This window comes from Tenrec ecaudatus, chromosome 1, assembly GCF_050624435.1.
Source record: "Tenrec ecaudatus isolate mTenEca1 chromosome 1, mTenEca1.hap1, whole genome shotgun sequence".
Classification (NCBI taxonomy): Eukaryota; Metazoa; Chordata; class Mammalia; order Afrosoricida; family Tenrecidae; genus Tenrec; species Tenrec ecaudatus.
The window spans coordinates 52290750-52315774 of NC_134530.1; the positions used below are offsets into that span (position 1 = coordinate 52290750).

The 25025-nt window shown below is 50.2% G+C and overlaps 2 protein-coding genes across 8 annotated transcripts in view; one reads left to right on the top strand and one right to left on the bottom strand.

The window, feature by feature from the left end:
- The window catches only part of EPB41 (erythrocyte membrane protein band 4.1), a 204065-nt gene extending 188075 nt beyond the window's left edge, over positions 1-15990 (top strand). For all 5 annotated transcript variants that reach the window (XM_075553215.1, XM_075553216.1, XM_075553223.1 and 2 more), the window contains 5 exons: positions 195-323; positions 10198-10299; positions 12091-12171; positions 14556-14660; positions 15152-15990. In XM_075553215.1, coding sequence (XP_075409330.1) covers positions 195-323; positions 10198-10299; positions 12091-12171; positions 14556-14654 — 411 coding nt within the window. In that variant the 3' untranslated portion in view covers positions 14655-14660; positions 15152-15990. The remainder of the gene's footprint in view (positions 1-194; positions 324-10197; positions 10300-12090; positions 12172-14555; positions 14661-15151) is intronic.
- Positions 15991-17395: 1405 nt separating this feature from the next.
- TMEM200B (transmembrane protein 200B) lies at positions 17396-21752 on the bottom strand. Of its 3 annotated transcripts, none has more exons than XM_075553230.1 (2): positions 21651-21752; positions 17396-19668 (listed from the first exon to the last, which is right to left on the bottom strand). In XM_075553230.1, the coding sequence occupies exon 2, from the start codon at positions 19646-19648 to the stop codon at positions 18725-18727; it is 924 nt and encodes a 307-aa protein (XP_075409345.1). In that variant the 5' UTR covers positions 19649-19668; positions 21651-21752; the 3' UTR covers positions 17396-18724. The 3 variants fall into 3 exon arrangements, with proteins under 3 accessions (XP_075409345.1, XP_075409349.1, XP_075409343.1); XM_075553234.1 differs by lacking the exon at positions 21651-21752 and adding an exon at positions 20164-21628; XM_075553228.1 differs by lacking the exon at positions 21651-21752 and having other exon boundaries at positions 17396-21628.
- Between the last annotated feature and the right edge of the window lie 3273 nt (positions 21753-25025).

Genomic DNA, 25025 nt, shown 5'->3' on the forward strand with positions numbered 1-25025 from the left:
TCACTCATGATTTGACACTTTGTCAGGGCTACTTTGGAACAGTATCCAAGACTTGTGCAGAGCAAACACCTTTAGAGATTGAGCTAGTCCTCTGCTTAATCAGAGCTAACACTTTGATCAGATCAATGTCAGAAGGTTGGTTTCCCTGGGCCTATGAGAGAGCCCAGTAACCTCGTTTCCTTCCTGTTTGACAGCCTCCTCTGGTGAAGACTCAGACTGTCACCATCTCAGACACTGTCAGTGCTGTGAAGAGCGAAATCCCCACCAAAGACGTCCCTATTGTCCACACTGAGACAAAGACCATCACTTACGAGGCTGCCCAGGTAGGAGTGGTTTGATGTTTCAGAACCAGACTGGAGTAAACACAAGAGATAAAGGTTCTAGTCATTTGCTTTTCTGATGTACTTTTTTTTTTAGGTGAAGGTTACTGATAAAAAGATATCATAAGATACTTACTTCAAAGCAAACTTGCCTTGGATCTGATTGCTCATATCCACTAGATTGTATTAGTCTAGTTTAATGATGAAGAACATGGGCTGTGGATTCAGATATGCCTCAGTTCAGGTCAAGACTCCACTATATATTCACATGGACAAGTCACTAAAGACCTCTCTGCCTTAATCCCCCACCCCTGATGGTAGTGTGCACCACATTATGTTCTTACAGGATTGTGTAAGGTATGGTACTGAGGGAAAGGGCTTGAGCAGTATGTCTGAAAGCATAAAAAGCAGTGGAGATAATTATAATAAACCTATTTAAATAATATTGAAATCACATAAGAACTTAAAGTGTTTATATTTTCTGTTTCTCAGTGCTAATACAAAAGGAATACCACAAATGAGTGGCTTTAGTGATCACAGATTTATTTTCCTCAGTTTAAGAAGTCTCTTGCCATCAAGTCGATTCTGACTCCTAGGAATGTTATAGAGCAATAGAACTGCCCCCCCCCCCCCCCCGTGCAGTCTGACGCTATAAATCTTTATAAACCCTCTATACCACCAGGGCTCCTGTGTAAGACTCTGAATTCAGAGTTCTGGACCTTTTAAGTAAAGGCTCTGTCCACTCTGAGGGAAGATCTTTGTCTCAGCCTTTCCTTGGAGATCTCCACATGATACCTGTCTTGTTTGTTTTTGTTTTCCTATTTGTGCTTATTTCTCTGGGCGCAGCCTGCTCTTTTTATATCTCAAAAGTGAATAGACTTCAAACACACCTTATACTGGTATGGCCTCATTACCATAACAAATAATGGGCTTACATCCATTGATGTTGTTGTTGTTGTTATTGACCCCATGTACAAAAGAACAAAATACAACCAGGTCCTTTGCCATCCTCACCACAATCGCCATGGTTGCCACCATTGTGTCAGTCCATCTCAGTGAAAGTCTTCTTTATCAAGCTTGATGTCCTTCTGCAGGGACTGGTCCCTCCTGACACATGAGATAAAGTCTCACCATCCTCACTTCTAAGGAACATTCCAGCTGAACTTCCTACGAGAGAGACTTGGTTCTCCTGGCAGTCCACGGTATAGTCAGTATTCTTTACCAACACCATAATTCAAAGGCATCAATTTTTGGTTTTCTTCTGAAGCAGATTAGGCCAAACTTCATTTAATTTCTTGGCTGCTGCTTCGATGTGGATCCAAGTAAAATGAAATCTTTGACAACTTGATGTTGCTTATTGGTCTAAGTGTAAGGATTTGTGTTTTACTTACATTGAGGTGTAATCCATACTGAAAGCTGTAATCTTTAATCTTCATTAATAAGTGCTTCAGGTCCTCTTGTGTTCAGCAAGCAAGTTTGTGTGTTCTGTATGTTGCGGACTGTTAGTTTCCTGCAATCCTGATGCTGTGTTCTTCATAGAAGACCAGTTCTCAGATCATTTGTTCAACATGCAGATTAAATAAACATGGTGAAAGGATAAAACCCTGGCACACACCTTTTCTCATATTAAACCTTGTTCTGTGTGAATGGCTGTCTCTTGGTCTATGTACTGCTTGCTACCCATGTACACAATCAAGTATTCAGGAATTCCCATTCTTTGCAGTGCTTTCAGTGATTTGTTAGGATACACAGTTAAATACTTTTGCATAGCCAGTAAAACAGAGGTAAACATCTTTCTGGCATTTGTAATACACATTTGGGGGTACACTATTCCATCCATTGCAACTCCTATCTTCAGTATAATTTCAGAAAGTATTAGGGCTGATTTATATTGCATTGTTTTTGTTTTTGACAGAAGCCAAAACAGAGAAAAACTTTTCTCTCTATAAACTGAGCTATTAATTCATCTAGACAACATAGCAGATATTTAATGAGCACTTCTATCCTAGCCCAGGAGATACAAAGTAAGCACAGTTTCTGCCCTACAGAAACTTCCATCCCAGTGAGGAGGGACAGGCATTAAAACACATAAATAAATGTTTAAATCCATTTCAGACACGGTACGGGATGTGAAGTAAAGAATTGGTCAGTGAGGGATTAGGTCGAGGGTTGGTTGCTGCTTTTTGGCTTGGAAGTCAGGGAAGTCCGCTGAGGAATGATGGGAAGCAGTCCCCGCCATATGAAGCTCTTTCACTTTACACCCTCATCTCCATAAGCTGGATGTTGTTGTCCCCAGTTAGAAGACTGTCCATAGGTGATTAAATGCCTGTACTTTGCACAGCAGCCTATGTGACCCAAGGATTGTAAATAATATAATCCAAATCTAAAGGAGGGAATGGTATCAGAGCTTAAATTGTGAGCACATGGTTTGCAGAAAGCTCTGGATGACAATGGAAGCCAAGAATCCATTTGCAACGTCCGCACATGGATTAAGCCTCTGGGGAATCCCCTCCAATAATAGTTGAGGGATGGGAAGAGCCCTGTTTTCAGAAAGCTTTGTGAAGTCGATTAAGGCAAATATAGCTAGGTCAAAATGTAATATTTTATCATTTGACTCTCTCTTGACCCATTTTAAAGCTTTCTCAGTTGAAAAAAAAAAAGTGAAGGCGACATAAATACATGTGCACGAGGACTAAGCCCCTGGTGATTTCCCTCTGTCCATGAACCAGAGTTGTGATAACCTTGCTTTCATGCAGAATGCATTGGAGAGTGGGTTGTTGCAGATACAGTTAGGTTAAAATTTAGCACCCCATCAATTGATCTCCCTTATAATCCATTGACATTTGTTCTAGTTTTTAAGTTTTTGTGCCATTCAATTGAAGTTGTTAATGGTATTACTTGGTTACTCTTTTTTGTTTTGCTTTTTAAATGTTTTTCTGTATATCAAGTCCAGGATAGATACATTTTGTAGACACAGCAACTAGATTAATGGTTCCTTGGGGGTATGGCAGGGGAGGTTGAGGAGAAATGGGGGCCTCATAATAATGAGCACAAGAATGAAGAAAATGTTCTAAAACCGACTGTAGTGATGATTGTACAACTCTTTTTGAGGTGGTTGAACTATTGGATTGTATGATGTGTGACTTAAATGCCAATAAAACTGTTGACAAAAAAGGATATGCTTGGTGATGAGGTAAGCACAATTTGTGTCATAGCTCAGCTAGGCTATATTCAGTGGCTATTCCATTGCTTTTTAGTTGCCCCCATAAGGCAGAGTAGAACTTCCCATAGGATTTCCAAGGCGATAATTTTTATGGAAGTAGACTATCACATATTTCTCATGCAAAACCACTTTTGGATTTGAACCTATGACCTTATGGTTAGCCACTGTGCAGGTAACCACTGTGCCACCACGGCTCCTTACTAACTAGCCAGAGAACCTTAGACTTTGAGCCTGTTTCCTCTGCTGTCGGAGATAATATTACTTACTGCTGAGCCTTGGCGGGGCAGATTCAATGAAATGTCTATCTGTAAAGCATTAGGCGTATCTACAAACGTTTCGTTGATGTTAGTGTGTTTCCCCTTTCTCTCTCTCTCTCTCTCTGTCTCTCTCTCTCTGTCTCTTTCTCTCTCTCTCTCTCTCTCTCTCTCTCTCGTTCAGAAACCAAACCCACTGTCATCAAGTCGGTTATATCTCCTAACAACCCTACTGGGCAGAATAAAACTGCTCCATTGGGTTTCCAAGACTGTAAATCTTTTTTGTTTAATCATTTTATTGGGGGCTCTTACAGCTCTTACCATAATCCATACATGTACATCCATGGTCTCAAGCACATTTGTACATATGTTGCCATCATAATTTTTAAAATATTTTCTTTCTACTTGAGCCCTTGGTATTGGCTCCTCATTTTTTCCCCTCCCTTCCCCATCCTCCCTTTGTCTTGAACCCTTGATAATTTATAAATTATTGTTGTTTTTCCATGTCTTACACTGACCAATGCCTCCCTTCACCCATGTTTCTGTTGTCCATCCCCCTGAGAGAGGGTTATTTGTAGATCATTGTGATTAGTTTCTCCTTTCTCCTCTCACCTTCCCCTTTCGCTCCTGGTATCGCTACTCTCATTATTGGTCCTGAGTGGTTTATCTGTCCTGGATTCCCCGTGTTTCCAGCTCTTATCTGTACCAGTGTTACATGCTCTGATCTAGCCACATTTGTAAGGTACAATTGGGGTCACGATAGTGGGGGTGGGGGGTGGGGAAAGCATTAAAGAACTAGAGGAAAGTTGTGTTTTATCAGTGCTATGCTGCACACTGACTGGCTTGTCTCTTCCTTGTGACCCTTCTGTAAGGGGATGTTCAATTGTCTACAGATGGGCTTTGGGTCTCCACTCTGCACTCTCCTTCATTCACATTGATATAAATTTTTGTTCTGGGTCTTTGATGCCTGACACCTAATCCTATCGACACCTCATGATCACACAGGCTGGTGTGCTTCTTCCATGTGGGTTTTGTTGCTTCTCAGCTAGATAGCCACTTGTTTATCTTTAAGCCTTTAAGACCCCAGATGATATAACTTTTGATAACTAAGCACCATCAGCTTTCTGCACCACATTTGCTTATACACCCATTTGTCTTCAGCGATTGTGTCGGGAAGGCGAGCTTCACAGAATGCCAAGTTATTAGAACAAAGTGTTCTTGCATTGAGTGGGTACTTGAGCCAAGGCCCAATGTCCATCTGCTACCTTAATACTTAACATGTAAATATATGTACATAGATATATTTTCCCATCATCATATATAAATATATTTACATATGTACATGCCTGTATTTAGACATCTATGAGTGCCCTTTGCCTCCTAGTTCTTTCCTCTATTTCCTTTTACTTTACTCCTGTCCCACTATAATGTTCAACCTTCGTTCGGGTTTCAGTAATTCCTCTCAGTTACATTGCCCTTGATCAAGCCCCACCAGGCATCCCACACCCTCCTTGTCCTTGATTTTAGATCACTTGTTGTTCCCTTGTCCCTGGGATTATTGGCACCCCCATTTTTTCCCTCACCTCCCCCTGTCCCATGTCCCATGTCCCATTCAGCCTTCAGTCCTGTTGTTTCCTCCTCTGGATTTTTTATCCCACCTATCTTATCTAGGTAGACATGCCAAGACAACAATAAGCACAAAAACAAGACAGAGCAAAACAAAAGAAAACCAAAATAAAATGACCAACAATATTAAAGTCTATAAATAGTTCCAGGTCTGTTTATTGACCTCTAGGAGTATTTTCTATTTGAGTCTGATAGGGCGCCATGCCCCAGCCCCAAAGTCTTATTTTTGGTATACCCCGGGGTCTTCATTGCTTTGCTCTCCTTGATGCTCTGTTGCACGCCCTTAGTGTTTCACCCGATATAAGACTGTAAATCTTTAAAGGAGTAGCAGACAGCCTCATCTTTCTCCTGCAGAGCAGCTGGTGGGTTGGAACCATCAACCTTTTGGTTAGCCGTCCAATGCCTAACCCACCGCTCTACCAGGCTCCATCTTGGGTGGAATCTGAATTGGATAGACAATGAGTGAGTGAGTGCTTGGTTTTTAACAGTGGCGATGACGTGTTATAATTAAGCGGTGCTTTTGGAAAGTGATTCTTCCTGCTGTATGGTGAGCCTCTAAGATAGGGACATGTCTCAGCTCAGATATAGCAGGGGTAGGTGTTTGGAGATGCTTTTTAAAAAAAATCATTTTACTGGGGGCTCTTACTGCTCTTATAACAAATCCATCCATCGTGTCAAGCACATTTGTACACATGTTGCCATCCTTTTCAAAGCATTTTCTTTCTACTTGAGCCCTTGGTAGCAGGTACTCATTTTTTTCCTCCCTCCCCCACCTTCCCATCCTTGTGAACCCTTAATAAACTATAAATTATTATTATTTTCATATACAATCCGCTGTCTCCCTTTGCCTATGTTTCTGTTGTTGGTCACCCTGGGTTGGGGAGATTGTTATACATTGCGATTGGTTTCCCCCTTTCTCCCTCCACTTCGGGGGATGCTTTTAAAGAACCAAAGTGTAGCCTGAGGAAATGAGCAAGGTACATGTCAAGTACTTGGCAGTAAGTGGGACTCCAAAAAGAAAGGAATGCGAAATTACTTCAGAAAGAATTATTTGTAAATGGGAGGGAAACCCTTTTACAACCATGGGAAGAGCTTAAATGTCCATCAACACGGACTATTAAATGGATAAGGTACATCTAGTCAAGGTAATTCTGTGTAGCTTTTAAAAGACTTCTGATGGGAAAAGTCTCCAAAATAAATTGTTACATTAAAAAGCATGGGTACAAATAGGGTATATATGATGCTTCTGTTCGGGAGGAGAGAGGGGCGGGGGTGGATGTGTGGCTGCGTGTGTATTGGCTTGTGTATGACTGCTGTCCCCGAAGAGATACTCTACAGAACAATAGAGTGACTTCTGGGGAAGAGAGTGAGAAGGAGAAGGACTTACCGTATTGAAGTTTTGAACTTTTATTGCATATGCATATATGATTTTTTTATGATTCAAACGAAATTGTATTGGAAAGTTTTCAAGGCCACAGTGCTCACAGAAACACTTCACGATATGTAAATTTTACCTTCCACTTGCGTACACATAGTCATACACAATGGTATCCATGTAGCCCCTACCAAAGGAGGAAAGAAGCAGCCCTTGTGAAATATACTAACACGAGGGAGAATTAGAGACAGCCTCGTGCTCTCCAGGAAGCACATGGGTTTTACAGTCAGAGGCTTGCTGGTTTGTGACCTTGGGCAAGCCGCTTAATCTCTTTGAACTTTAGTTTTTTTTCTTCTGTTGAGATAAATAAAGATGTGTGCCTGACACAGAGTAGCTATTCAAAACTGGCAGCTATTATTATATTGCTATACAGCTATCTTTTTATTTTTAACCAGGCTTAAGATGATCAGCCAGGATACAAATTGTTTATTATTATTGATGAGAATCAGTGTAGTGCACTAGGAAGGTTACTGACTTTGGAGCCAGTGTTCTGGGTTTGAATCTGCTCCATCACTTACTAGTGAATAAACAAATTACCCCCTGTGCCTCATTTGTAATATGGAGCTAATAATAGCTCTACCTCAAGGTTGTTGTGAAGAGTTAAAATGTACAAGATGCTTCCAATATACCTGGCGCATGCTCAACACCAGATCATGATTTGCCATATGTATAAACCCTCATTGTTATTATTTATGTCTTTATTCACTGTCAACTATTTCCATTTCCTTTTGTTCTCTTTATCTTGCCCGACAGGTACCATTTTCTTTGTTCTTTTACAAGACTTACACTTTGGGAACTTGTGAGGGGAGATGGGAGGCCAGGGGAAGGTGTGGTTTATGTCATAGAGGTAAACTTTATATTTGGTGACATGCACAGATTTTAAGTGCTTACTTAATTTGATTGACTTTGATAGATGTATACAACTGTCTAGTGAAAACATAATTAGGATACAGAACATTTTTATCCCTCCTGAAACTTCCCTCAGAGCCTTTGCCCGTCAATCTCTATCCCTCTAGGCAGCCGCTGCTCTGATCCCTGTCACTGTGGATTAGTCTGGCGCGCCCCTGGACTTGATAAAATGGACATCTACATCATGTGCACTTGTGTGTCCGGACTTTTTTCACTCAATATAATGTTTTTTTTTAATATCCTTCCACGTTATATGAATCCATAGTTCATTCTTTTCCAGTGCTAACTAATAATCCACTCTATGAATATACCACAGTGTGTGTGTAGACATGTGAATTGATCCTCATTCTAGGGCTTGGGGCAGGGAGCGCGGGGGAAGAATAAGACTGTTGTGAACATTCGTGTGTAAATATTTTTAAATGGACATGTGTTTTTACTTCACTTGGGTCAGTACCTAAGAGTGGACTTGCTGGGTCATAGAATAAACAGATGTTTAACTTTGCAAGGACTGTCAAAGCCACAGTACCATTTTGTGGAAGCATCAGAAAGAGAGCCCAAGAAAGAGGCCCCACGTGGGAGGAGTAGAAGGAGAAGACTGTCACAGCCGCCTCCATCTTACACCGGCTTCAGAAATAGCAGGCAGGGACCCTCGGAGGGAGGAGGGGAGGGAGAACAGATAGTAGAGAAGAAGCTCTTCAAAAAGGCTTCACTCGCTTGGCATGCAAATTTATATTCTTCTAACAATTTATAAAGTGCCTTTTATAACCAGAGCTCCTTCGATGTCTTCAACAATGCTATGATGTAGGAGGGCGCATATTACAGTGTTCCCTTCGCAAATGAGAAAACTCAACCCCAGAGAAGTCAGAATGCCCACAGTCGCTGTCTGAGCGAGGACCTGAACCTTAGCCCTCAGACAGCAGATTTCTTGCCCTCTCTGAGTGCCAGTGTGAACGCTGTTAGCTGTGTAGAGCCTTGGACAAACTGTTTAACCTCTCTGCGCCTGTTTTTTCTTACCTGTACACTGAGCCTCGTTATAATGTCTGTTTAGCTCAGATACAAAGGCATGACTGGAATAATGAGGGCGCTGTATACTTGGCACAGGAGAGAAGAGCAGTAAATGTTAGTTTAGTCTGAACCTGAGGTTGAAAAGGGATCTGCGCTGATCTGAAAGAAAACATTAGTGAAAGTGAACTAGCCAGTCTTATAACTGGTACGATGGTGGTCTGTGTCAAAGGTCACGATCCCTCTCTGTGAAAGCCCAACCCCGGGCTCTTCTCCTTCCTAAATCTCATCTCATCTTTCTGTCCCCTCCCTGATGTTTCAGAAATTGACTCAATGAAATGTTCCACTCATAAAAAGGTTGGCAGTCTCTGTTTATAATACCAATGCAAATTACGGAAGTAAAGAAGCAGGAGGAGATAGTACCCTGACCCACTTTGCTATAGGGTTCTCACGCAGATTGCACTAACTCCTCCTCTGAGACAGTGGACAATACCAGTTCCAAGTATTTGTGACCATCTTGGTCACAGAGTCGTCAGCAGTGCCGAGTCTTTGGACAGCCCCAAAAATTCTGGTAACTTTCCATCAGGTCAACTTTGGACCTAGTCAACCTGTGTGTTACGTCATTTCTCAGCCTTATGATAATCTCATAACAACATTTTGTTTGAGAATAACATGGTGAGCTCTGGGTGGGGGGGCGAGTAGCCCCACCCTTGTTCTCTGTGTAGGTTGGCTTTGTAGTGCAGCATTTCAATTAGTTATCAGAAACGCCTCTGAGAGACATTTTCCTCCCACTTTGCCTTCAAGGGGCATTCTAGTCTCCCATCCTGGGCTTCTGTGGCTCCAAAAGCTCCAGCAATGGCCTTTCCAGTTCTTTCAGGAAAGTTCTAACCTGTGATTATCAACTGACCTCCGGTCTGAGTGCCCAGAATGCACACCCTTCCCTCCCTGGTGGTGGTTCAGAAGCACCAATTTGTTGAGAGAACAGCTGCCACTTAATAGTTCGGAGTCCCTGGGAAAGCATCTCCCTTCGCTGAGCCTGCTTTTTCTTAACTGAGGATGTTCAGAATCTCCACCTTTTCGTTTGTTCTCAGGGCTGGTAGGAGCGCCAAAAGAGATGCTTTGAAAGCTCTGTGTGAACTCTCAAATGCTGTGTGCATGTGTAGTAAAATCGTCCCTCGTTTAAGCTGTGCCTCATTCCTGCCTCCTCCTTCCCATCCACTGCTCTTATTGATCCACTGCTAAGAAAACAGAACTCTTCCAACTGGTTTAGAAAGTGCCTTGTCTCGGGGGACGTGTGTATTAATTAATAGGTCACGCACTGTAAGGGAGTCTGTAGAAGGTGCAGCTTAGCAGCGAATCTGCAGCCTGCAACACTTGCCCTTGAGGCTTCTCGAGAGGCTCAGTGCTGAGTTGTGCTTCCTTCTGCAGGCTGATGACAGCAGTGGGGACTTGGACCCAGGAGTCTTGCTGACCGCTCAGACGATCACATCCGAGACCACAAGCAGCACCACCACAACTCAGATTACCAAGGTAACAGACCAGCTTGGAACATCCTTCTGAAAGCCAGGGGCTTGCTGAGCTTGCTGAAAGGACCGTAAATATGATCAAGGGTTGTCGGCTTCATCTGTGTTGAGTTAAATTATTCCAAGTGTCCCAACTTCCATTGTGGGGAGGCTCCACAGCTTTCCCCAGCAGTAAGCCCAGGGGTTTAGAACCTGTCTCCCTCAATCCCTACCTCACCAGTAAGCTCAAGACTCATGTAGGGTTCTTGATGCACATCTTTCTTTATTTCTGGTCAGTGAGTTCCTCCTCTGCTGATAGAGATTCAGTTTTAAAAATCAATGTACAAGTAGGTGAGGTTTCTTTTTAATCATTTTATTGGGAGCTCATATAACACTTATCACAATCCATACATACATCAATTTTATAAAGCATGTTTGTGCATTTGTTACCCTCATCATTCTCAAAACACCCGCTCTCTATGTAAGCCCCTGGCATCAGCGTCTCATTTTTTGCCCCTCCATCTCTGTTCCCCCCTCCCTCAGGAACCCTTGATAATTTATAAATTGGTATTTTGTCATATCTTACACTGTCTGACGTCTCCCTTCACCCACTTTTCCGTTGCCCGTCCCCCAGGGAGGAGGTCACATGTAGATCCAGGTAATCGGTTCCCCCTTCCCCCATCCTCCCACCACCCTCCCAGTATCACCACTCTCATCACTGGTCAAGAAGGGATCATTCCCCCCTGGATTCCCTTTTTGTAAGGTAGAATTGGGATCATGATAGTGAGTTGGGAGGAAGCATTTAGGAACTAGAGGAAAGTTGTATGTTTCATCGTTGCTACTCTGCACCCTGACTGGCTCGTCTCCTCCCCGAGACCTTTCCGTAAGGGGTTGTCCATTTGCCTACAGATGGACTTTGGGTCCCCACTCCACACTCCCCCTCATTCACAAATACAGGCAGGTTTTGTTGGTATCAGCATGAAACCATATTTTTTCCAAGCTGAAAATCAGGATTCAGGAACTGACAAAGAATGTTTATGGCATGTTCAAGGTGTTGAGGCCATGGGAACTGTGGTCTGGATGCTGAAATAGTGCAGTTGTTAGAATATGATTCATAAGATAAGAAAGAGGGGGTTGGAGGTAACCCCAGAAAATCAGAGTCCATTAATGTGTGCTGACGCACTAGAGAAAAGTGCATTTTCTTGTAGTTTCTCAATAAAGCTCTGTCATCAATACTCAGATGACAGGAAGCCAGGTTTTAATGTGTCTAGACCTTGGTTTTCTTCGTCTGTCAAGTAAAGATGCCGGACCATCTTCGGGTGATTATTGGAGGATCTTTTGACATCAAGAATGTGAAAATGCTTTAAAATAAAGAGCACAATTTCGAGATCCATGACGTTGCTGTTTATAACCTTTTGTTTTTCCTTTTGAAAAGAATCAAAATGTGCCATGGGAACCTCTATTTTGTTTATTTGACGAATCTCTGTAGTGTTTGAGTGGAGGGAAAAATAGAAAGCAAATAAAAGCCAATGGCTTCTGCTTAGCTTACTCGAGATTGGTTTTAGCAGTCCAAAGGAATAGAAATGTGCTCATTTGCGTAGCTCCAGCCAAGAGTTCTAGACAGGTGAGGGGTAGGAAAGCTATCCTCTGCGGTCTCCAGCAGCAGATCAAAATTTGAAATGGAGTTTTCAGAATGCTCTCTTGTTATTACTTCTTCCCTTCCTTCCTTCCTTCCTTCCTTCCTTCCTTCCTTCCTTCCTTCCTCCCCTCCTTCTTGTTACATTGCTGACCTTATATGATCACCTTTGCTTGGTTCCAGACTGTAAAAGGTGGGATTTCAGAGACCCGGATTGAGAAGAGAATTGTGATCACAGGAGACAATGATATCGACCATGATCAGGTAGGTCTGCTGAGGGGATTCTTGAGGTGGGTGAGGGATACCTCTGCCATCTTCATCCCCAAAGAAGCCCTTCAGTGTCTAGTGCTTCCTCCAGACAACAAGACGCAAGACAGAGAGGCCTGCAGGATGAGGGTCTTTTTCATTTCCTCGCTTAATCATAAAGCCAAAATGCAAGGAAGTCCCAGCCGTTTACCCAGCTTGTTTCTAGTGGGTCAGAGCTAAGGAAGCACAGATGAGGAGTGGAAAGTGCAGGGGCTCAAGTAGACTTTTGTTCAAACCCTGCTTCCTACTGTATTCGGATCTTGACCTCTGACCTCGATGCCCTCATCTTTAAAAGCTGTCTTCTCTAGCTGTGGCTAGCTTCCCGGAAGCCCTGGGGTGTCGCATGTGCTCCCTGGTGGGCTCACAGCAAGAGGTGCGGTCATTATTCAGGGAATGTTGGGGACCATAGCCCGTGCCTGTGAGATTGTGGGTGACAGCAAACAGGCAAAGCATGAGCCCTGCCCTCAGAGCCCTGTCCCCTCGGAGCTGCCTGCTAGGGGCCATGGTGTGATGGGCCAAAAGCCAGGAGTCTCACAACTTGGCTTCTGTCCTGCATCTCTCACTAACTGTGTGACCTTGGGCAAATCAAGTTAGCGCTGTCTTTTTTCTTCTTCTTCTTTTAAATGAGTAGGCTGATCTAGATCATTTCTAGGCCCTTCTGAGTGCTAAAATTCTATGTTTTATGTTAATTAGGTGCTAATTGTGTGCTATAAGCAATTAGCTAATAAGGTCAGGATGAACGTTCCCAATTCTCGGCTGGGTGAGGGTAGAACAGCAAAACTGCAGCGAGGTGGGGGTGGAAGAGACTGCATGCATATGCTTCTGGAATCATTGACAGGATTGCTGGAGCAGTCATTGCATAGCCTTTATGCTAATACGCTGAGTGCCTTAAAAAAAAGACAGCTGTGCTGCAGCGCTGGCAGTTCTCTTGGTAGGAGGACGAGACTCGCCTCCAAGACTGCTCAGGGTCCCAGAAACAAGGCAGCCTCACACCCTGCCCACCCTGTTGCCTCCCAGCCCGCCGGTGCCTCCTATTCAGTCTGCCTGCACAGTGAGCGCCCCTCTGCACTCTGCTTGCGGTGGGAGGAGCTGGGGGTGTGGAGTGGGACAGGCCTGAGTGGAATCCTGGCTCTGCCACGTACTGGCTGTGTGCCCTCGAGCAAGTTATTTTGCTTTTCAGAGCAGTAATTCCACCTTGTGTGAGAAACAAAGCCATGTTGCAATCTTCCAGGATGGTTGGGACAGCACACTGGCTGGCCTGAAGAGCTGCTCCAGGGTCCTCCAATGATCGCCTTGAATGAAGGGAGGAGCTGCAGTGTCCTCTGAGGAGGGAGTCACCTGAAGGGGAAGCCATGTGGTGCTGGAGCCACTATGGAGAGGATTGGAGTAGGGCCAACAGGATTCAGGGGCAGGGGTGTTAAATCATGGTGTTCACAAGACTCACAGGCCCCAGGCAGCTTCCCTCTTGTCCCTGACCTTCTTCTTTTTTTAAATCCCTGACTTTCGTAGAAGTGGCTCCTGAGAGTCTGGTTATACAGCCAGTTCTTGAGAGCCTGGTGCCACCATGTCCCCAGGTGATGCTTCTACCAGGAGTGTTCCACCGGCAGGCTCAGAACTGGAGGCCCAGGAGAATGGCATCACTGCTTTCTCCTGTCTTCCTAAATTTAAGTTCCCTCTAGTTCCCGTTACTCCAGATGCTCAAATCGGACCCCTAGGAGAGTAAAGGACATTGTGGCGGAAAGACAGTTCTTACAGACTTGAGTTGCGTTACGGACTTGCTGTGTGTAAACCTATTTAACCAGCGATACTCAGTTTTCTTTGCTCATCTGTAAAATGGAAACACTGCTACTACCCTGATCTGTGGAGTTATGTTACAGGCATATAAGTAGACCGTGATGGACTGGCACGCAGTAGGCATCCAATAAGTGCTAGCCCTCCTCCTCCTCCCCTCCCTGTCCCCTCATTCTCGCTCCCATTTTTCCCTTCTGGCAGCATACGTCTTGATTCTTCTCTCTTGTCCTGAGCACCTTGGTTACACTGTGCTATACATGGTTTGGGGCATTGTCCTCCAGACTCACTTCTTGAGTGACTGACTCTTCCCAGCTGACCCAGGAAAGGGCAGCTGACACCCCTTAAGTGCCCTTATGCGCGCGTGCGCGCACACGCGCACCTCTGTGCTGTCAGGTCTGAAAAGGACAGGGAAGGGAGTCATCAGTATGGCTCAGCCTAGTGCTGCAGACAGAGGGAGGGATTTTCCAGAGAAACAAAGGTCTACACTCGCTGCTTCCTTCGTTAGCCAGGCTGTTTTTCTGTTCTGATGGGTTTGTTTCTGTTTGTCTTAGGTGCTCGTACAGGCCATTAAGGAAGCAAAGGAGCAGCATCCAGATATGTCCGTGACCAAGGTGGTCGTCCATCAGGAGACCGAGATCTCTGAGGAATGAGCTCAGGTAGGGGGATTCCCGCTGGGTGCCACATGCCCACTATCCCAGCCCCACAGAGAAGTGACTGATAGTATGAAGACAGAGGAGAGGCTAAGTGGCGTGGGAATCGAAGAAGTAATTAAGCAGCCAAGCCTCTGCATCCCCTGTCCTTAGCTGTGCCAGCAGTGTAGGCTAGGGGAGACACCACCCCCACCCCTGGTCCTCATGCTCCCACTTCATCTTCCTGCTGCGATTCCTCTCCGCGGCTCTAACCTAGCCTGAGCCCAGACCTGTGAGAACCAGAGAACAAACCAAGAACTGGACATTGGGGAGGGGGTTCTGTTTGTCAGGACACAGTTGGAAGCAAAGTAGCTGCTTTCTGGGAGCCAAGGATCCAGAGAAATTCACATTTAAAGGTGGTTTACATGGGCAGGCCTTGGGGGGCAATTGTGACCTCGCTTGTTAGAGGACAGCTCCCTCCCCTGTACGAGCTTAACTATTTGCTCTCTCTCCTCTAGGAACCATTTACTCCAATGCCCTGCCTTCTTCCATCAGAAAGGAAACCAGCGAAATGATAAAGAAGCAGAGCTGGAGTCCCCAGACTTCAGACTCGCCATTATTCTAAACCACCAGGAAGTTAATTCCCTTTTCTACTTGGAATTTATACCGAGAGATTCTTCTTCTCCTGGATCCTTTTGGATACCCTTTTCTATATTGTGATACCAGAAATTGTTCACCTCCTCACTCTATGGACTGGTTTTTAAGCAGATTGTTTTGCTTTGATTTTGTTTCTGACGGGGTGGTCTGCAGCCCCTTCAACCTAGCCTCCCTGATTATTGCCAACCCAGACACTGACAGTCCCGGGAATCCTGCAGACTCTGTCAGCTGTGTTGGAGGCCAAAGCCAGCATAATGGGGCTTCCCTGCGCACACACACCCCATCTTAGTTTTATACCTTTGAGTGACAGCAAAATCTTCATAAACCAGCTCTTTCTCAGATCCCGTGATGTGACTTGGCAGAAGAGCAGGCTGGCTGGCTGCCCAGACTGCACGGCCGGGCACAGTCCACGGCCCATGCTCAGTTGGGGTGGTTTGGGGAGGCTGAGACCTGCTAAGAATGTAGTAGTGTGTTTTTCTTAACTTCTTCCCTTCTAGTGTTTCTTTTTGAAGCTTCTTTAGATCAAAGATACAAGAAGGTGCATCAGTTAGATCTGATACTGTGAATGTCTGAACATATCCGTGGCCTTCACCTTCCTGCCTTCCCCGCCCCGCCATTCCTTTACCTCATTAGAAGCAGTGGCTCTGCTAGGTCCTCCACTCCCACCCCCACCCCCAGCTGCCATCTCAGGAGACCAAAACTCACAGGAAAGGGGGAAAACAAAAAAGCACTTTTGCCCAAAAGCTCTAATGGTACATTTTGAGTGGTAATTTCAGGAAGTAAAGTTTAATGAGGTTTTTAAAATAGGGTTTTTCCAGTTCTGAGAGGGTGCACTTGACACAGGGAGAAGGCCAGGCACCAAGGCTCGTGCCTCTCTGTAGTGCCAGGTGAGAAGCTGTGACCAAGGAGGGATTGTGCTCCTTGCTCTCGCTTCTTCCCTTCTGCAGGACTCCCTTCTGGAGCAAGGGAGTGACTCAAGGGTCTCCTTCCCACAAGTGACCATGGACACTCCTCTCCCCTTGCCAACTGAGCTCAGGTTCTGTCGGCTTGATTTTGTGATGAGTCTGGGTTTGGCTCTTTTGGTTTGGACATGTAAATGCCGATGCCCTTGGTCCCCCGTTCTTTCCTGGATGCTCTCTGGGAAAGATTGAGGAGTATTTTGTCCAGTTGGGTTTTTCTAGTCTTCTGGTTTGCTGCCTTGAAACACATCTTCCTAGAGGTGCCTGAGAATCCAAATACCAAGCTAGAAGTCAGCTTCGTGGGATGGGCAGTGGGGAGCTGGCATCAGTGGCTGGGGGCTCGGGCAGGGAGCAAGAGAGAGGAGTTCGAGCTGCCACGTGCCAGTCTTGACTGCCTGAGTTTCACCTAGGCCCTCTGGCCGCTTGGCCCAGCTTTTCCGGTGTGCAGTTTTCATGTAGTTCACCAGCAGGTAGTCCTGTCTGTGGGGAGGGGTGGACACCAGGGGAGTGTGTAGGCTTGGGGGAGAGGAGGTGGCCCTGTCTCAGGATGAGACTGACAGGCTGTGGGCACAGGATCTAAACGAGGGACTCTCTGGGCAGTGCATGGACTCTTGTTGGAAGGAGTGGCTAGGTTGGAAGTACTGTTCACATAAAACAAGCTTATAGTATGCTCTTGCTTCCCAAGAGGCATGAACATGGCAGCTACCCCACCCCACCCTGCCTTGTACCACAAAGCCTGTGGAATGAAGAGGTTGGGGAAGAAGAAGGCATGTGCATATTTAAAAGGTAGCATACTGACTGCCCTGTGCTGACCAGTGCAGTGACCGATTCCAAAGCACAGGACTAAGAGGCTAAACAGCTCCCTAGCCACCTCTCCCAGTCAGCTAGGAAGTGTAGACATCAGACCAGAAGATCTTGAATACTTTTCCTACTCTGAGAAGCCATGATTTGGTCAAGATCAGCAAGAGGGGTATCCCTCCAAGCAAGGACTCCCCCTTTCCTCCCTCTCTGACAACACGTCGGGGTTTGGATTTTTCCCTTCCTGCAGTTGCAGTGGTGTGTGTGTAAAAGCAGGTTCCACCCAGGTGGTGATGTAGAGGGAGAAGAGGTGCAGCTCCTAAAGTGACTCAGACAAATCACAGGAACAACTCTTGCTGCAGTTTTATTTTCACGTGAGAATTAAGGATCTCCTCCAGGCCACACGAGCTCTCTGCCACCTCACCCCCACCAGCACAGTAGGACCCATAGAATTCACTGACCAGAGCTCCCAGGACACCCGGCTGCAGTGTGCTGTCAGGGCAGCTTTGCCTAACCCAGGCCCACCACGTGTCCCACAGGGCAGCTAGGGTGAAGAGACCACAGCCCACCTTGGGCGATGGAGACAGAGCTACGGCCTGACCACCCCCAAGGGATGCTTATGGGAGATCTCCACCCAGGACCTCAGCCCCAGGCTGTTTTCATTTTTACAAATCTCTCTCAAATGTATTATTTTGGTGACAAAAAATGAAGGATCTTTGTACATTTTTTTAAAATTATGAATCATATCAAGTAGTTGTTTACATTTCCTGACAAAATAGGAACTATGGCAGCAGAATTCAATTGGCAAAAATCTTTAGATAAACTAGGCAATAATTAGGTCTGTGATTTGGGCCTTACATAGTAAGAGAAGTGGCTGTAGTGTGTAGGTATGTGTTTGGTCTTGCTTCTTGTATTGCATTTTCCAATAAACTTTCAAAAAAAATGACTGAGGCTTGATCTACTTTGAGGTTCACCATTGCTCCCAGTAGTTGGGGGGAGGGTAGGGTTTGGGGCTAGACACTGCAAACTCAAGTCATCTCTTAAGCTACCCACACTTGCCAAAATGCAGCTTGTGTTGTATGAAAGGATTTCTGAGAACTGACAAATGTGTTCTGCCAACTGGTAGGAGATTTTGCAGCACAGACAGTGATTAAGGGGAGCGGGCAGCTTCTCAGACCTGTTGGGGGGCACCCCTCAATGTGAAGGAAGGCATCAGCAGTAGTGGAGCCCTGCATGGGAGTTAAAGGCTAGTCCCGGTTCCAGATGGCAGTGGAGGCTCTGTCGCAGTACCACCCCATTACCTACTTTCCCAGAGAGGCCCGAACCCCATGCCCCTCCCTGACTAATACCCCAGTCGACACTCCAAAGTCTGAAGAGTTCTTGCCCACTCTGAGTTTATCAAGACACGAAGCCCATCGCCTAGTGATCCTGGCCCGGACCTCCAGCCCCATCAGGTTCCTGTCCAGGGCTAAGGCCACGATTAGAGGCTGAAGGAATCCCTGAGGCCGAGAGTCTCGCTGGTTTCCAGACTCCACATTCGCACTTTCTCCAACTCAGTTGAAAGTTAGTGTGGCTGGCATTTCCCTGCGGGGCTGGAGCATCCATCCGCATGGGGTATGACAGAAGCATCCACTAAAGTTGGGACCCATGGCACCCGCTGCCAATCCAGTAGGCTCCTCAGACTCTGGGCCCCGAGTCACCTCCTCCCCCCAATTTGGCATAACCCCCTAGACTAAGGCGGTCTAGCCGTGGCCAGCTGCGGTGAGCACAGTCCCGAGGGGCCGGGGCCCCAAGCAGGAGTTCTCCCAGACCCAGGTCCAGAGATTTGGAGTGTTCAATGCAGGTACCAACGGGCTGCATGGTGATGATCACGTGGCCAGTCTGGGTCTGTGGACCCCAGGGTGGGGGCAGCCCCGGACCCTTCAGTGGGTAGCTGTTGAGCAGGGCGGGTAACCCCAGACGAGGATTAGCAGGCTCTGAACGCAGACTCCTCACTGATGGGACAGGTGAGGTACCCCGACAAGGGGCCAGGTCCCAACTCTCTAGTTCAGTGCAGCCTATGGCTCGGGGAGTCCTAGGGCCAGGGCTGGGCAAGAGCGCGCAATCCCAGCCGGGGCCGTCGGGGGGCCGCAGCGCCTGGGCCCGCAGCACCCCCTGACGGAGCCGTCGCGTCTCTAGGTCACGGTTCTCGTAGAGCAGCGTGTTGGCGCAGATGAACACGAACAGGCCGACGCCCATGACCACGGGCCCCAGGAGCCTCAGCCGCTCGTGCGGGCCGTGAGCACGGGCACCGCGGCCCTCTCGCCGCAGCTCGCTCATCAGGGGCGCGCTGGCGTTGGCGGCGCGGGCTCCCGGAGCCCCGGCGCGGTGGGGCCAGTAGCCGGCCACGGCGATGCCCATGCCCACCAGCACCACCAGCGCCCCCAGCGCCGCGAACGCCCCCGACGGCGAGCGCAGCCGCAGGCGGGCCCGCACCCGCAGGGGCTCGGGCGGGGAGCGCGGGCGCCGGTGGCGGCCCAGGCGGCGGCCCAGGCGGGAGACGCGGCCCTCGGGGCTCCTACGCGCCTCCTCGGCACAGTCTCCGGGGCTCCCTGCAGTCATCCCGCCGCCGTCTGGGAGCTCTGCGGAGAGAAGGTGGGAGTCAGGGGCTGAACCGACGGGCTCCGGGTCCAAATCCGAAAGACAAGCTCGGGCCGCCTTGCCCAGGCCGCTTGGAGATCCCTGGCGGCCACCCCCGGATTTTCCCGGGCTGCGAGTCCGGGAGCCGCCTCCGATCGGGTTTTCCGCAGCGGAGCTCCGAGCCAGGGACTTAGGGCTGGAGCCCGAGTCAGTGGGGGCCCGCGGGCGGAGAGGAGAGAGGGCGCCGGCCTCTCCCTGCGCATCCCCGGCAGCGGGGCTCCGACCGCCCGCGCCCCCTTCGCCAGCGCGGGCTGGGCCTGGCAGGCGTGGGGCTCCCGGCAGCGGCGTCTCCAGGGTAAGTCCCGCCCGGACTCGCCCCCTCCCCCGCACGTGGCTGCCCGTAGTAACGGAGGGAGGGGTATTCGGAGCGCCCGGGTCCGCAGGGGTCGCGTCTTCCCCAACACACGCGCGCGTCCGCCAGCCAGCGCTCCACATACCGCAGCGTGGGAAGGAGGGGTGTCACTGGCTCCAGCCTCTCCCAGCCCGCCCCTGCCTTCCAAACCTCCTCAATCCGCGCCGAGGCTGCAGCAGGAGAGACTTGGGCTAGACTCGGGCAAGACTGCGCTGAGCCAGAAGAACCCGTCAGAGGAGAGGCGGTGGCGGCGCACTTTGCACGGGGTTTAACTCCGGGCAGAAGAGAACCCCCACCTACACACACAAACACACACGCACGCACGCACTCACGCACGCACATACACATACACACAGCAGCCGGACAGGAGCAGGTTGGGCTGGAGGCAGGAGCCCAGGCGTTGGGCAGAGGACCTCGCCCGCGGACTCCCCTCCCGGCTCCCCCGTCGGCCAGGCGAGGCTGCTCCCCGGTTGCGGCGTTTCCAATTCGGGCTTCTCGGGATGAATCATCCCCCTTTCCCGCCGCCTGGCCTCCTTTCCGGCCTCCTCCGCCCGAGGCCTCAGTGGCCCGCGTCCCGGTGGAGCCGAGCACCGCCCTTGCGCCCCAGGGTCCCGGGCCGCCCAGCTAAAGCACCTCCCGGCCGGGCCAGCGGCCCGGGAGACTGGGCGGCGTGTGGGGCGGCCCGCACGCAGTGGAGGGGGCGGGAGGAAACCAGGCTTTCACCCCAGCGTCCCAGGCCACGAAAGAGGAGGCTTTGGACCTCGCTGCCCGGTAGCGCGTCCTCCCCGCTGGCCTTGTTTTTCAACAGCTCCAGCGCTGGGACCCGTCGCGTCGCCGAAGTCCTCGGAAGAAGGCCCTCTCCTCTGCCCATCCTGCATCTGCACCGCCCCCGAAGCACCAGGCAGACACCGCATCCCTGACTCCGGCCAGGCTCGGGAGGCCCAGGGCCCGGCCTGGAGCCGCCGTGTCCAAAGTCGCCTTTTCAGGGACAGAAGCCCGGGCCCAAGAGGCACAGGAGGACTTTCTGGGGGGTCACACTGCAGCCCAAGGCAGGGCGACATGGGGCCAGACGCCGACCTGCAGAACCCCATTGCTGGCCCACTCTGGCACGGCCCGGCGAGCATCCTGGCAAGACCCGTCCCAGTGGTCCTGGAGGGTGGATGCTTTTCCCCAGCCAGACGCCATGGAAGTGGCCATCCCGCCTCGGGTCACAGAGGGCGGCCCAGGCCCACTCGGAGGGGTCACTCTTGGTCTTGGGCCGGGAGGGAGGGGCTGCGTGCAGAGCTGAGAGATGGGGCACCCCGAGCCCTCGAGCCTCTGGAGGTCATGGGCTGAGGCTGGGGACCCGGGGTTGGGGGTGGGGGGCGGTGACTTCAGAACACATCCCGAAGGTCCCAGGTAGAGGAAGTCGCTTGGGAACTGGGCCCCCTGCACTCAGGGTCCCGCTACCGCCCACGTCCATACTTTGGCACCGCGAAAAGGGGGATCCCAGACTCCCACTCCCAAGAGTTTTTAAGAAAACTAAAAGTTGGAGAAAGTGATGGCGAAGCCCAGGACCCCAGCTGTGCTCACCTGGCGCCGTCGCGCCCCCTCCAGTCCGGTGGAAGTCCGCGCGCCGGAGCTGCCGGCCGCCGCCGCGGCCTCCTCGGAATCTCGGCCCCCCGGCCCCGCCCCCACAGGCCCCGCCCCACAGGCCCCGCCCCGGACAAGGCCCCGCCCACCCCCGAGAGGAGGCGGAGTCTAAGGTGGGAGGGTCGTTGGTTAGCGCTGTGGGTCCTGGTGGGGGTATTCCCAGAGCCTACGCCCGGGGTCCGCGCCTCCCGCCCCGGCCCACGTGACCCGGCGGTCCTGCCAAATGGGGAAACTGAGAACAGGCGACCCCCTTCCCCCCCCCCACCCCCCCGCGGACTCCGCAGCTAGAAAGCTCAGGGGGCGCCGCTGAGAGGCTTCCTGGAGGAGGCGGCTCCAGGCCCTGCGCCGCCGGGCGGGAGTCGGTCAATGAGGCCCGGATGGGGACCGGAGGTGACCAGCGGGGTGTCGAGGCTCGTGCCCAATCTCCCCGCGCGCCCCCGCCGACGGCCGAGGGGAGGTCCGGCGCCCCGCCCCCCCCCAGAGGAATGCGCTGCGGGCGGGCTCGCTGCCCAGTTTCCATGATGCCGGGGGCGGGCGGACGGCCTGCTTCCGCGCCGGCCCCCCTCAGCCGGCCCGCCGCCCCGCGGGCCCCTCAGGAGGCATTTCCGGCCTGGGATTGATTATAGCTGCCCCTCCCCGGGCTGCGGGGACCCCCAGCCTGCCGGAGTAGGGGTGGGGGGCGGTAATCAGAGCTGGCGGGGGGCGGGGAGGGGAAGTCGTGAGCCCGGGTCACTCCCACCCCCTCCAGCGCGGAAAAGAGTGGGCGCGGAAAGTGGTGGGGAGACTGCCAGGAGCCGCCCCGCCCGGCCGGGTCTGGAACCCAGGTTCGAGCCCTCTGTGCGGAAGAGATTGTGGGGACCCTGCATCCCAGGGATCCCACTCTAGGGGGTTGGGGGTCCACAGCCGTCAGCTCCCGTCCCAGGTCCCAGCGACTCTCCAGGCCTCCCTCCGCGGATGGAGTGGAGGCCAGCGTCGCCTCCCTGCCTCCCGGGAGGGACTGAGGTCTCCCTTCTACGAGGGCGCCCCTCTCTCGGCGACAGTCTAGGCTGTGCATTCACTGGGGGGCGCGTCGGACCCCCACCCTTTCTCTCCCCGCCCCTCCCCCCATTTCGCCTCCTCCCCGCGGGGATGCCACTCCGAGGCCACAGCCTGGACATCTCGCAAGGCCTTGCTGGTACCACCTCCTCGGGCCCCACCTGCCTGCGGGGGGGCGGGGGGCGCCGACGCCCTGGCCAGCAGGTGTTCACACCTCCCTGGTGCAGCCCCCCACCCCCCGGGCTCATAGTTCCCTGCCCTGGCCCTGCCTGCCTCCAGCGAGGGTCCTCACTGCCCACCCTCGGGCCAGCTGTAGCAGGGGCTCCCCTGGTCCCTTCTCCCTCCCCTGTCCCTTCCACAATTAAGACTCTGCCCTTCCATCGCACAGAGCCACATCCTCTCGCTTCGGCTCGTGTCTGCAGCCCGTGGTCTCCCCGCCTCCAGTTTGTCCTCTTCGCTGTTCCGCGCTGAACCCAGAGCTGTCCTTTCCCTGCTTGGGATCCTCAATTCCTCACCCCCCCGCCGCTGCTATTCAAAAGTAGTTTAAAAGTCCTGGCTCCTGCCCTGCCCGCTGCACCCCGCCTCTTATGGGCCCTCTGGTGGTTGATCTGATTCCCATCCCCAAACCCTCCAAGGCTCCAGGCACCTTACCTTCTAAAACCAAAAAACCCAAACTCGGTGCCGTGGAGAACTGCTCCTGAGGGCCCTTCTCCCACAGAGCAGCTGGTGGTTTCAGACTGCTCATCTCCCGGCTCACAGCCCAACACATAAGCACTCCACCACCAGGACTGCTGGCAGGGCCAGCGCAATACCCGCTCATCCTTCAGGTCAGTGCCTTCCCCAGCTCATCATCTGACCCCTGGTGGTCCCGTAAGTATCCCCTCCCCTCGCGGACGCTCTGTACCCCCGTTTGGGGAATTGCATAATTGTTGGAGAATTCCACCGTATCCATGTTGGTGATCTCAGTGACAGTGAGCTTAGGAGCAGGACTGGGTCTCTTTTCCTTGTCCCTGGTGCTCAGTGTTAAAGGACTGTGTCCACACAAACACAGTTTCTCTGCACCAGCAGTGAAAATTCCGGGAAAAAAGGGATTAAGGGAAACAATTCCATTTGCAATAGAATCTGAGAATAACATGCCTAGGAGTAAATCTAACCAGGAACGTGAAGGTCATGTACAACGAAAGCGACAAAGCACTGCTGGAAGGGCTAGCGGGAGACTAAACTAGAAAATGGAGAGGATGCTATAGGTCGGAACCGACTCGATCGTACCCAATAGCAAAATACAAATTAAATGAAACAATAGTCTGTGCTCATGGACTGGAAGACAATATGGTTGTTGATGTTGTTGTTACCAAGTTCTTTCCCAATTATAGCGACTCTATGTTCAACAGAGCAAAGCATTGCCTGGTCCTGTGGCAGCCTCACAATTGTTATGTTTGCCCCAACCTGGTAAGTGTCTTCCTGTTTCTCACTGCCCTTCTGTTTAGCAACCGTGATGTCCTTTGCCAGGGTCTGGCCTCTACATTGTCGCTCCGAAAAGGAATGTTCTGGCTGCGCTTCTCCCAAGACACAGTTGATCGTTCCTTTGGCACGTTCAGCGTTCCACACAGAGCACCCTAACAAGCCCAGAAAGAGCCTTGGAGGCATGGCGGGTGACAAGCGGGGTTGCTAACCACAAGGTCAGCCACTCAAACCCACCAGCTGCTCCTGGGGAGGAAGAGGAGGCTTTCTGCCCCTATTAAAATTTACAGCCTTAGAAGCCCAGAAGGGCAGCTCTACCCTACCATCATGTCACTAGGTATCAGATCAGACTAGATGAAAGTGAGTTTATTAATATTCTTCAAATGTCAGTCTTACTATAGATTCAATATAAACCCACTAAAGATGCCAGCAGCCTTCTTTACAGAAAGAGACAAACCCACCCTCAACTTTATATGGAATGCAGAGAAGAACAAAGCAGGTGGACTCATGATTTTAAAACATTCGAAGAGGTTTCAAAAATTCCTGGGGAAAAATATCCATTACCTTTTAAATTATTTTTTTCCCCCCAAGAACTTTTGAAGCCCTCCTCAGACAAGCTACTAGCTGAAATAATATCATTGGAAACCAGGTGGCTGACACGAATCGAATAACCCAAATGTATGTAAACCTTGGATAGCTGAAGACCAAAAAGACAACTAACGCAATCATAAAATGGGCAAAGGACTTGAATAGACAGTTCATCAAAGAGGACATTCAAGTGGACCCCGAACACACAAAAAGATGTGCAGTGTCACTAGG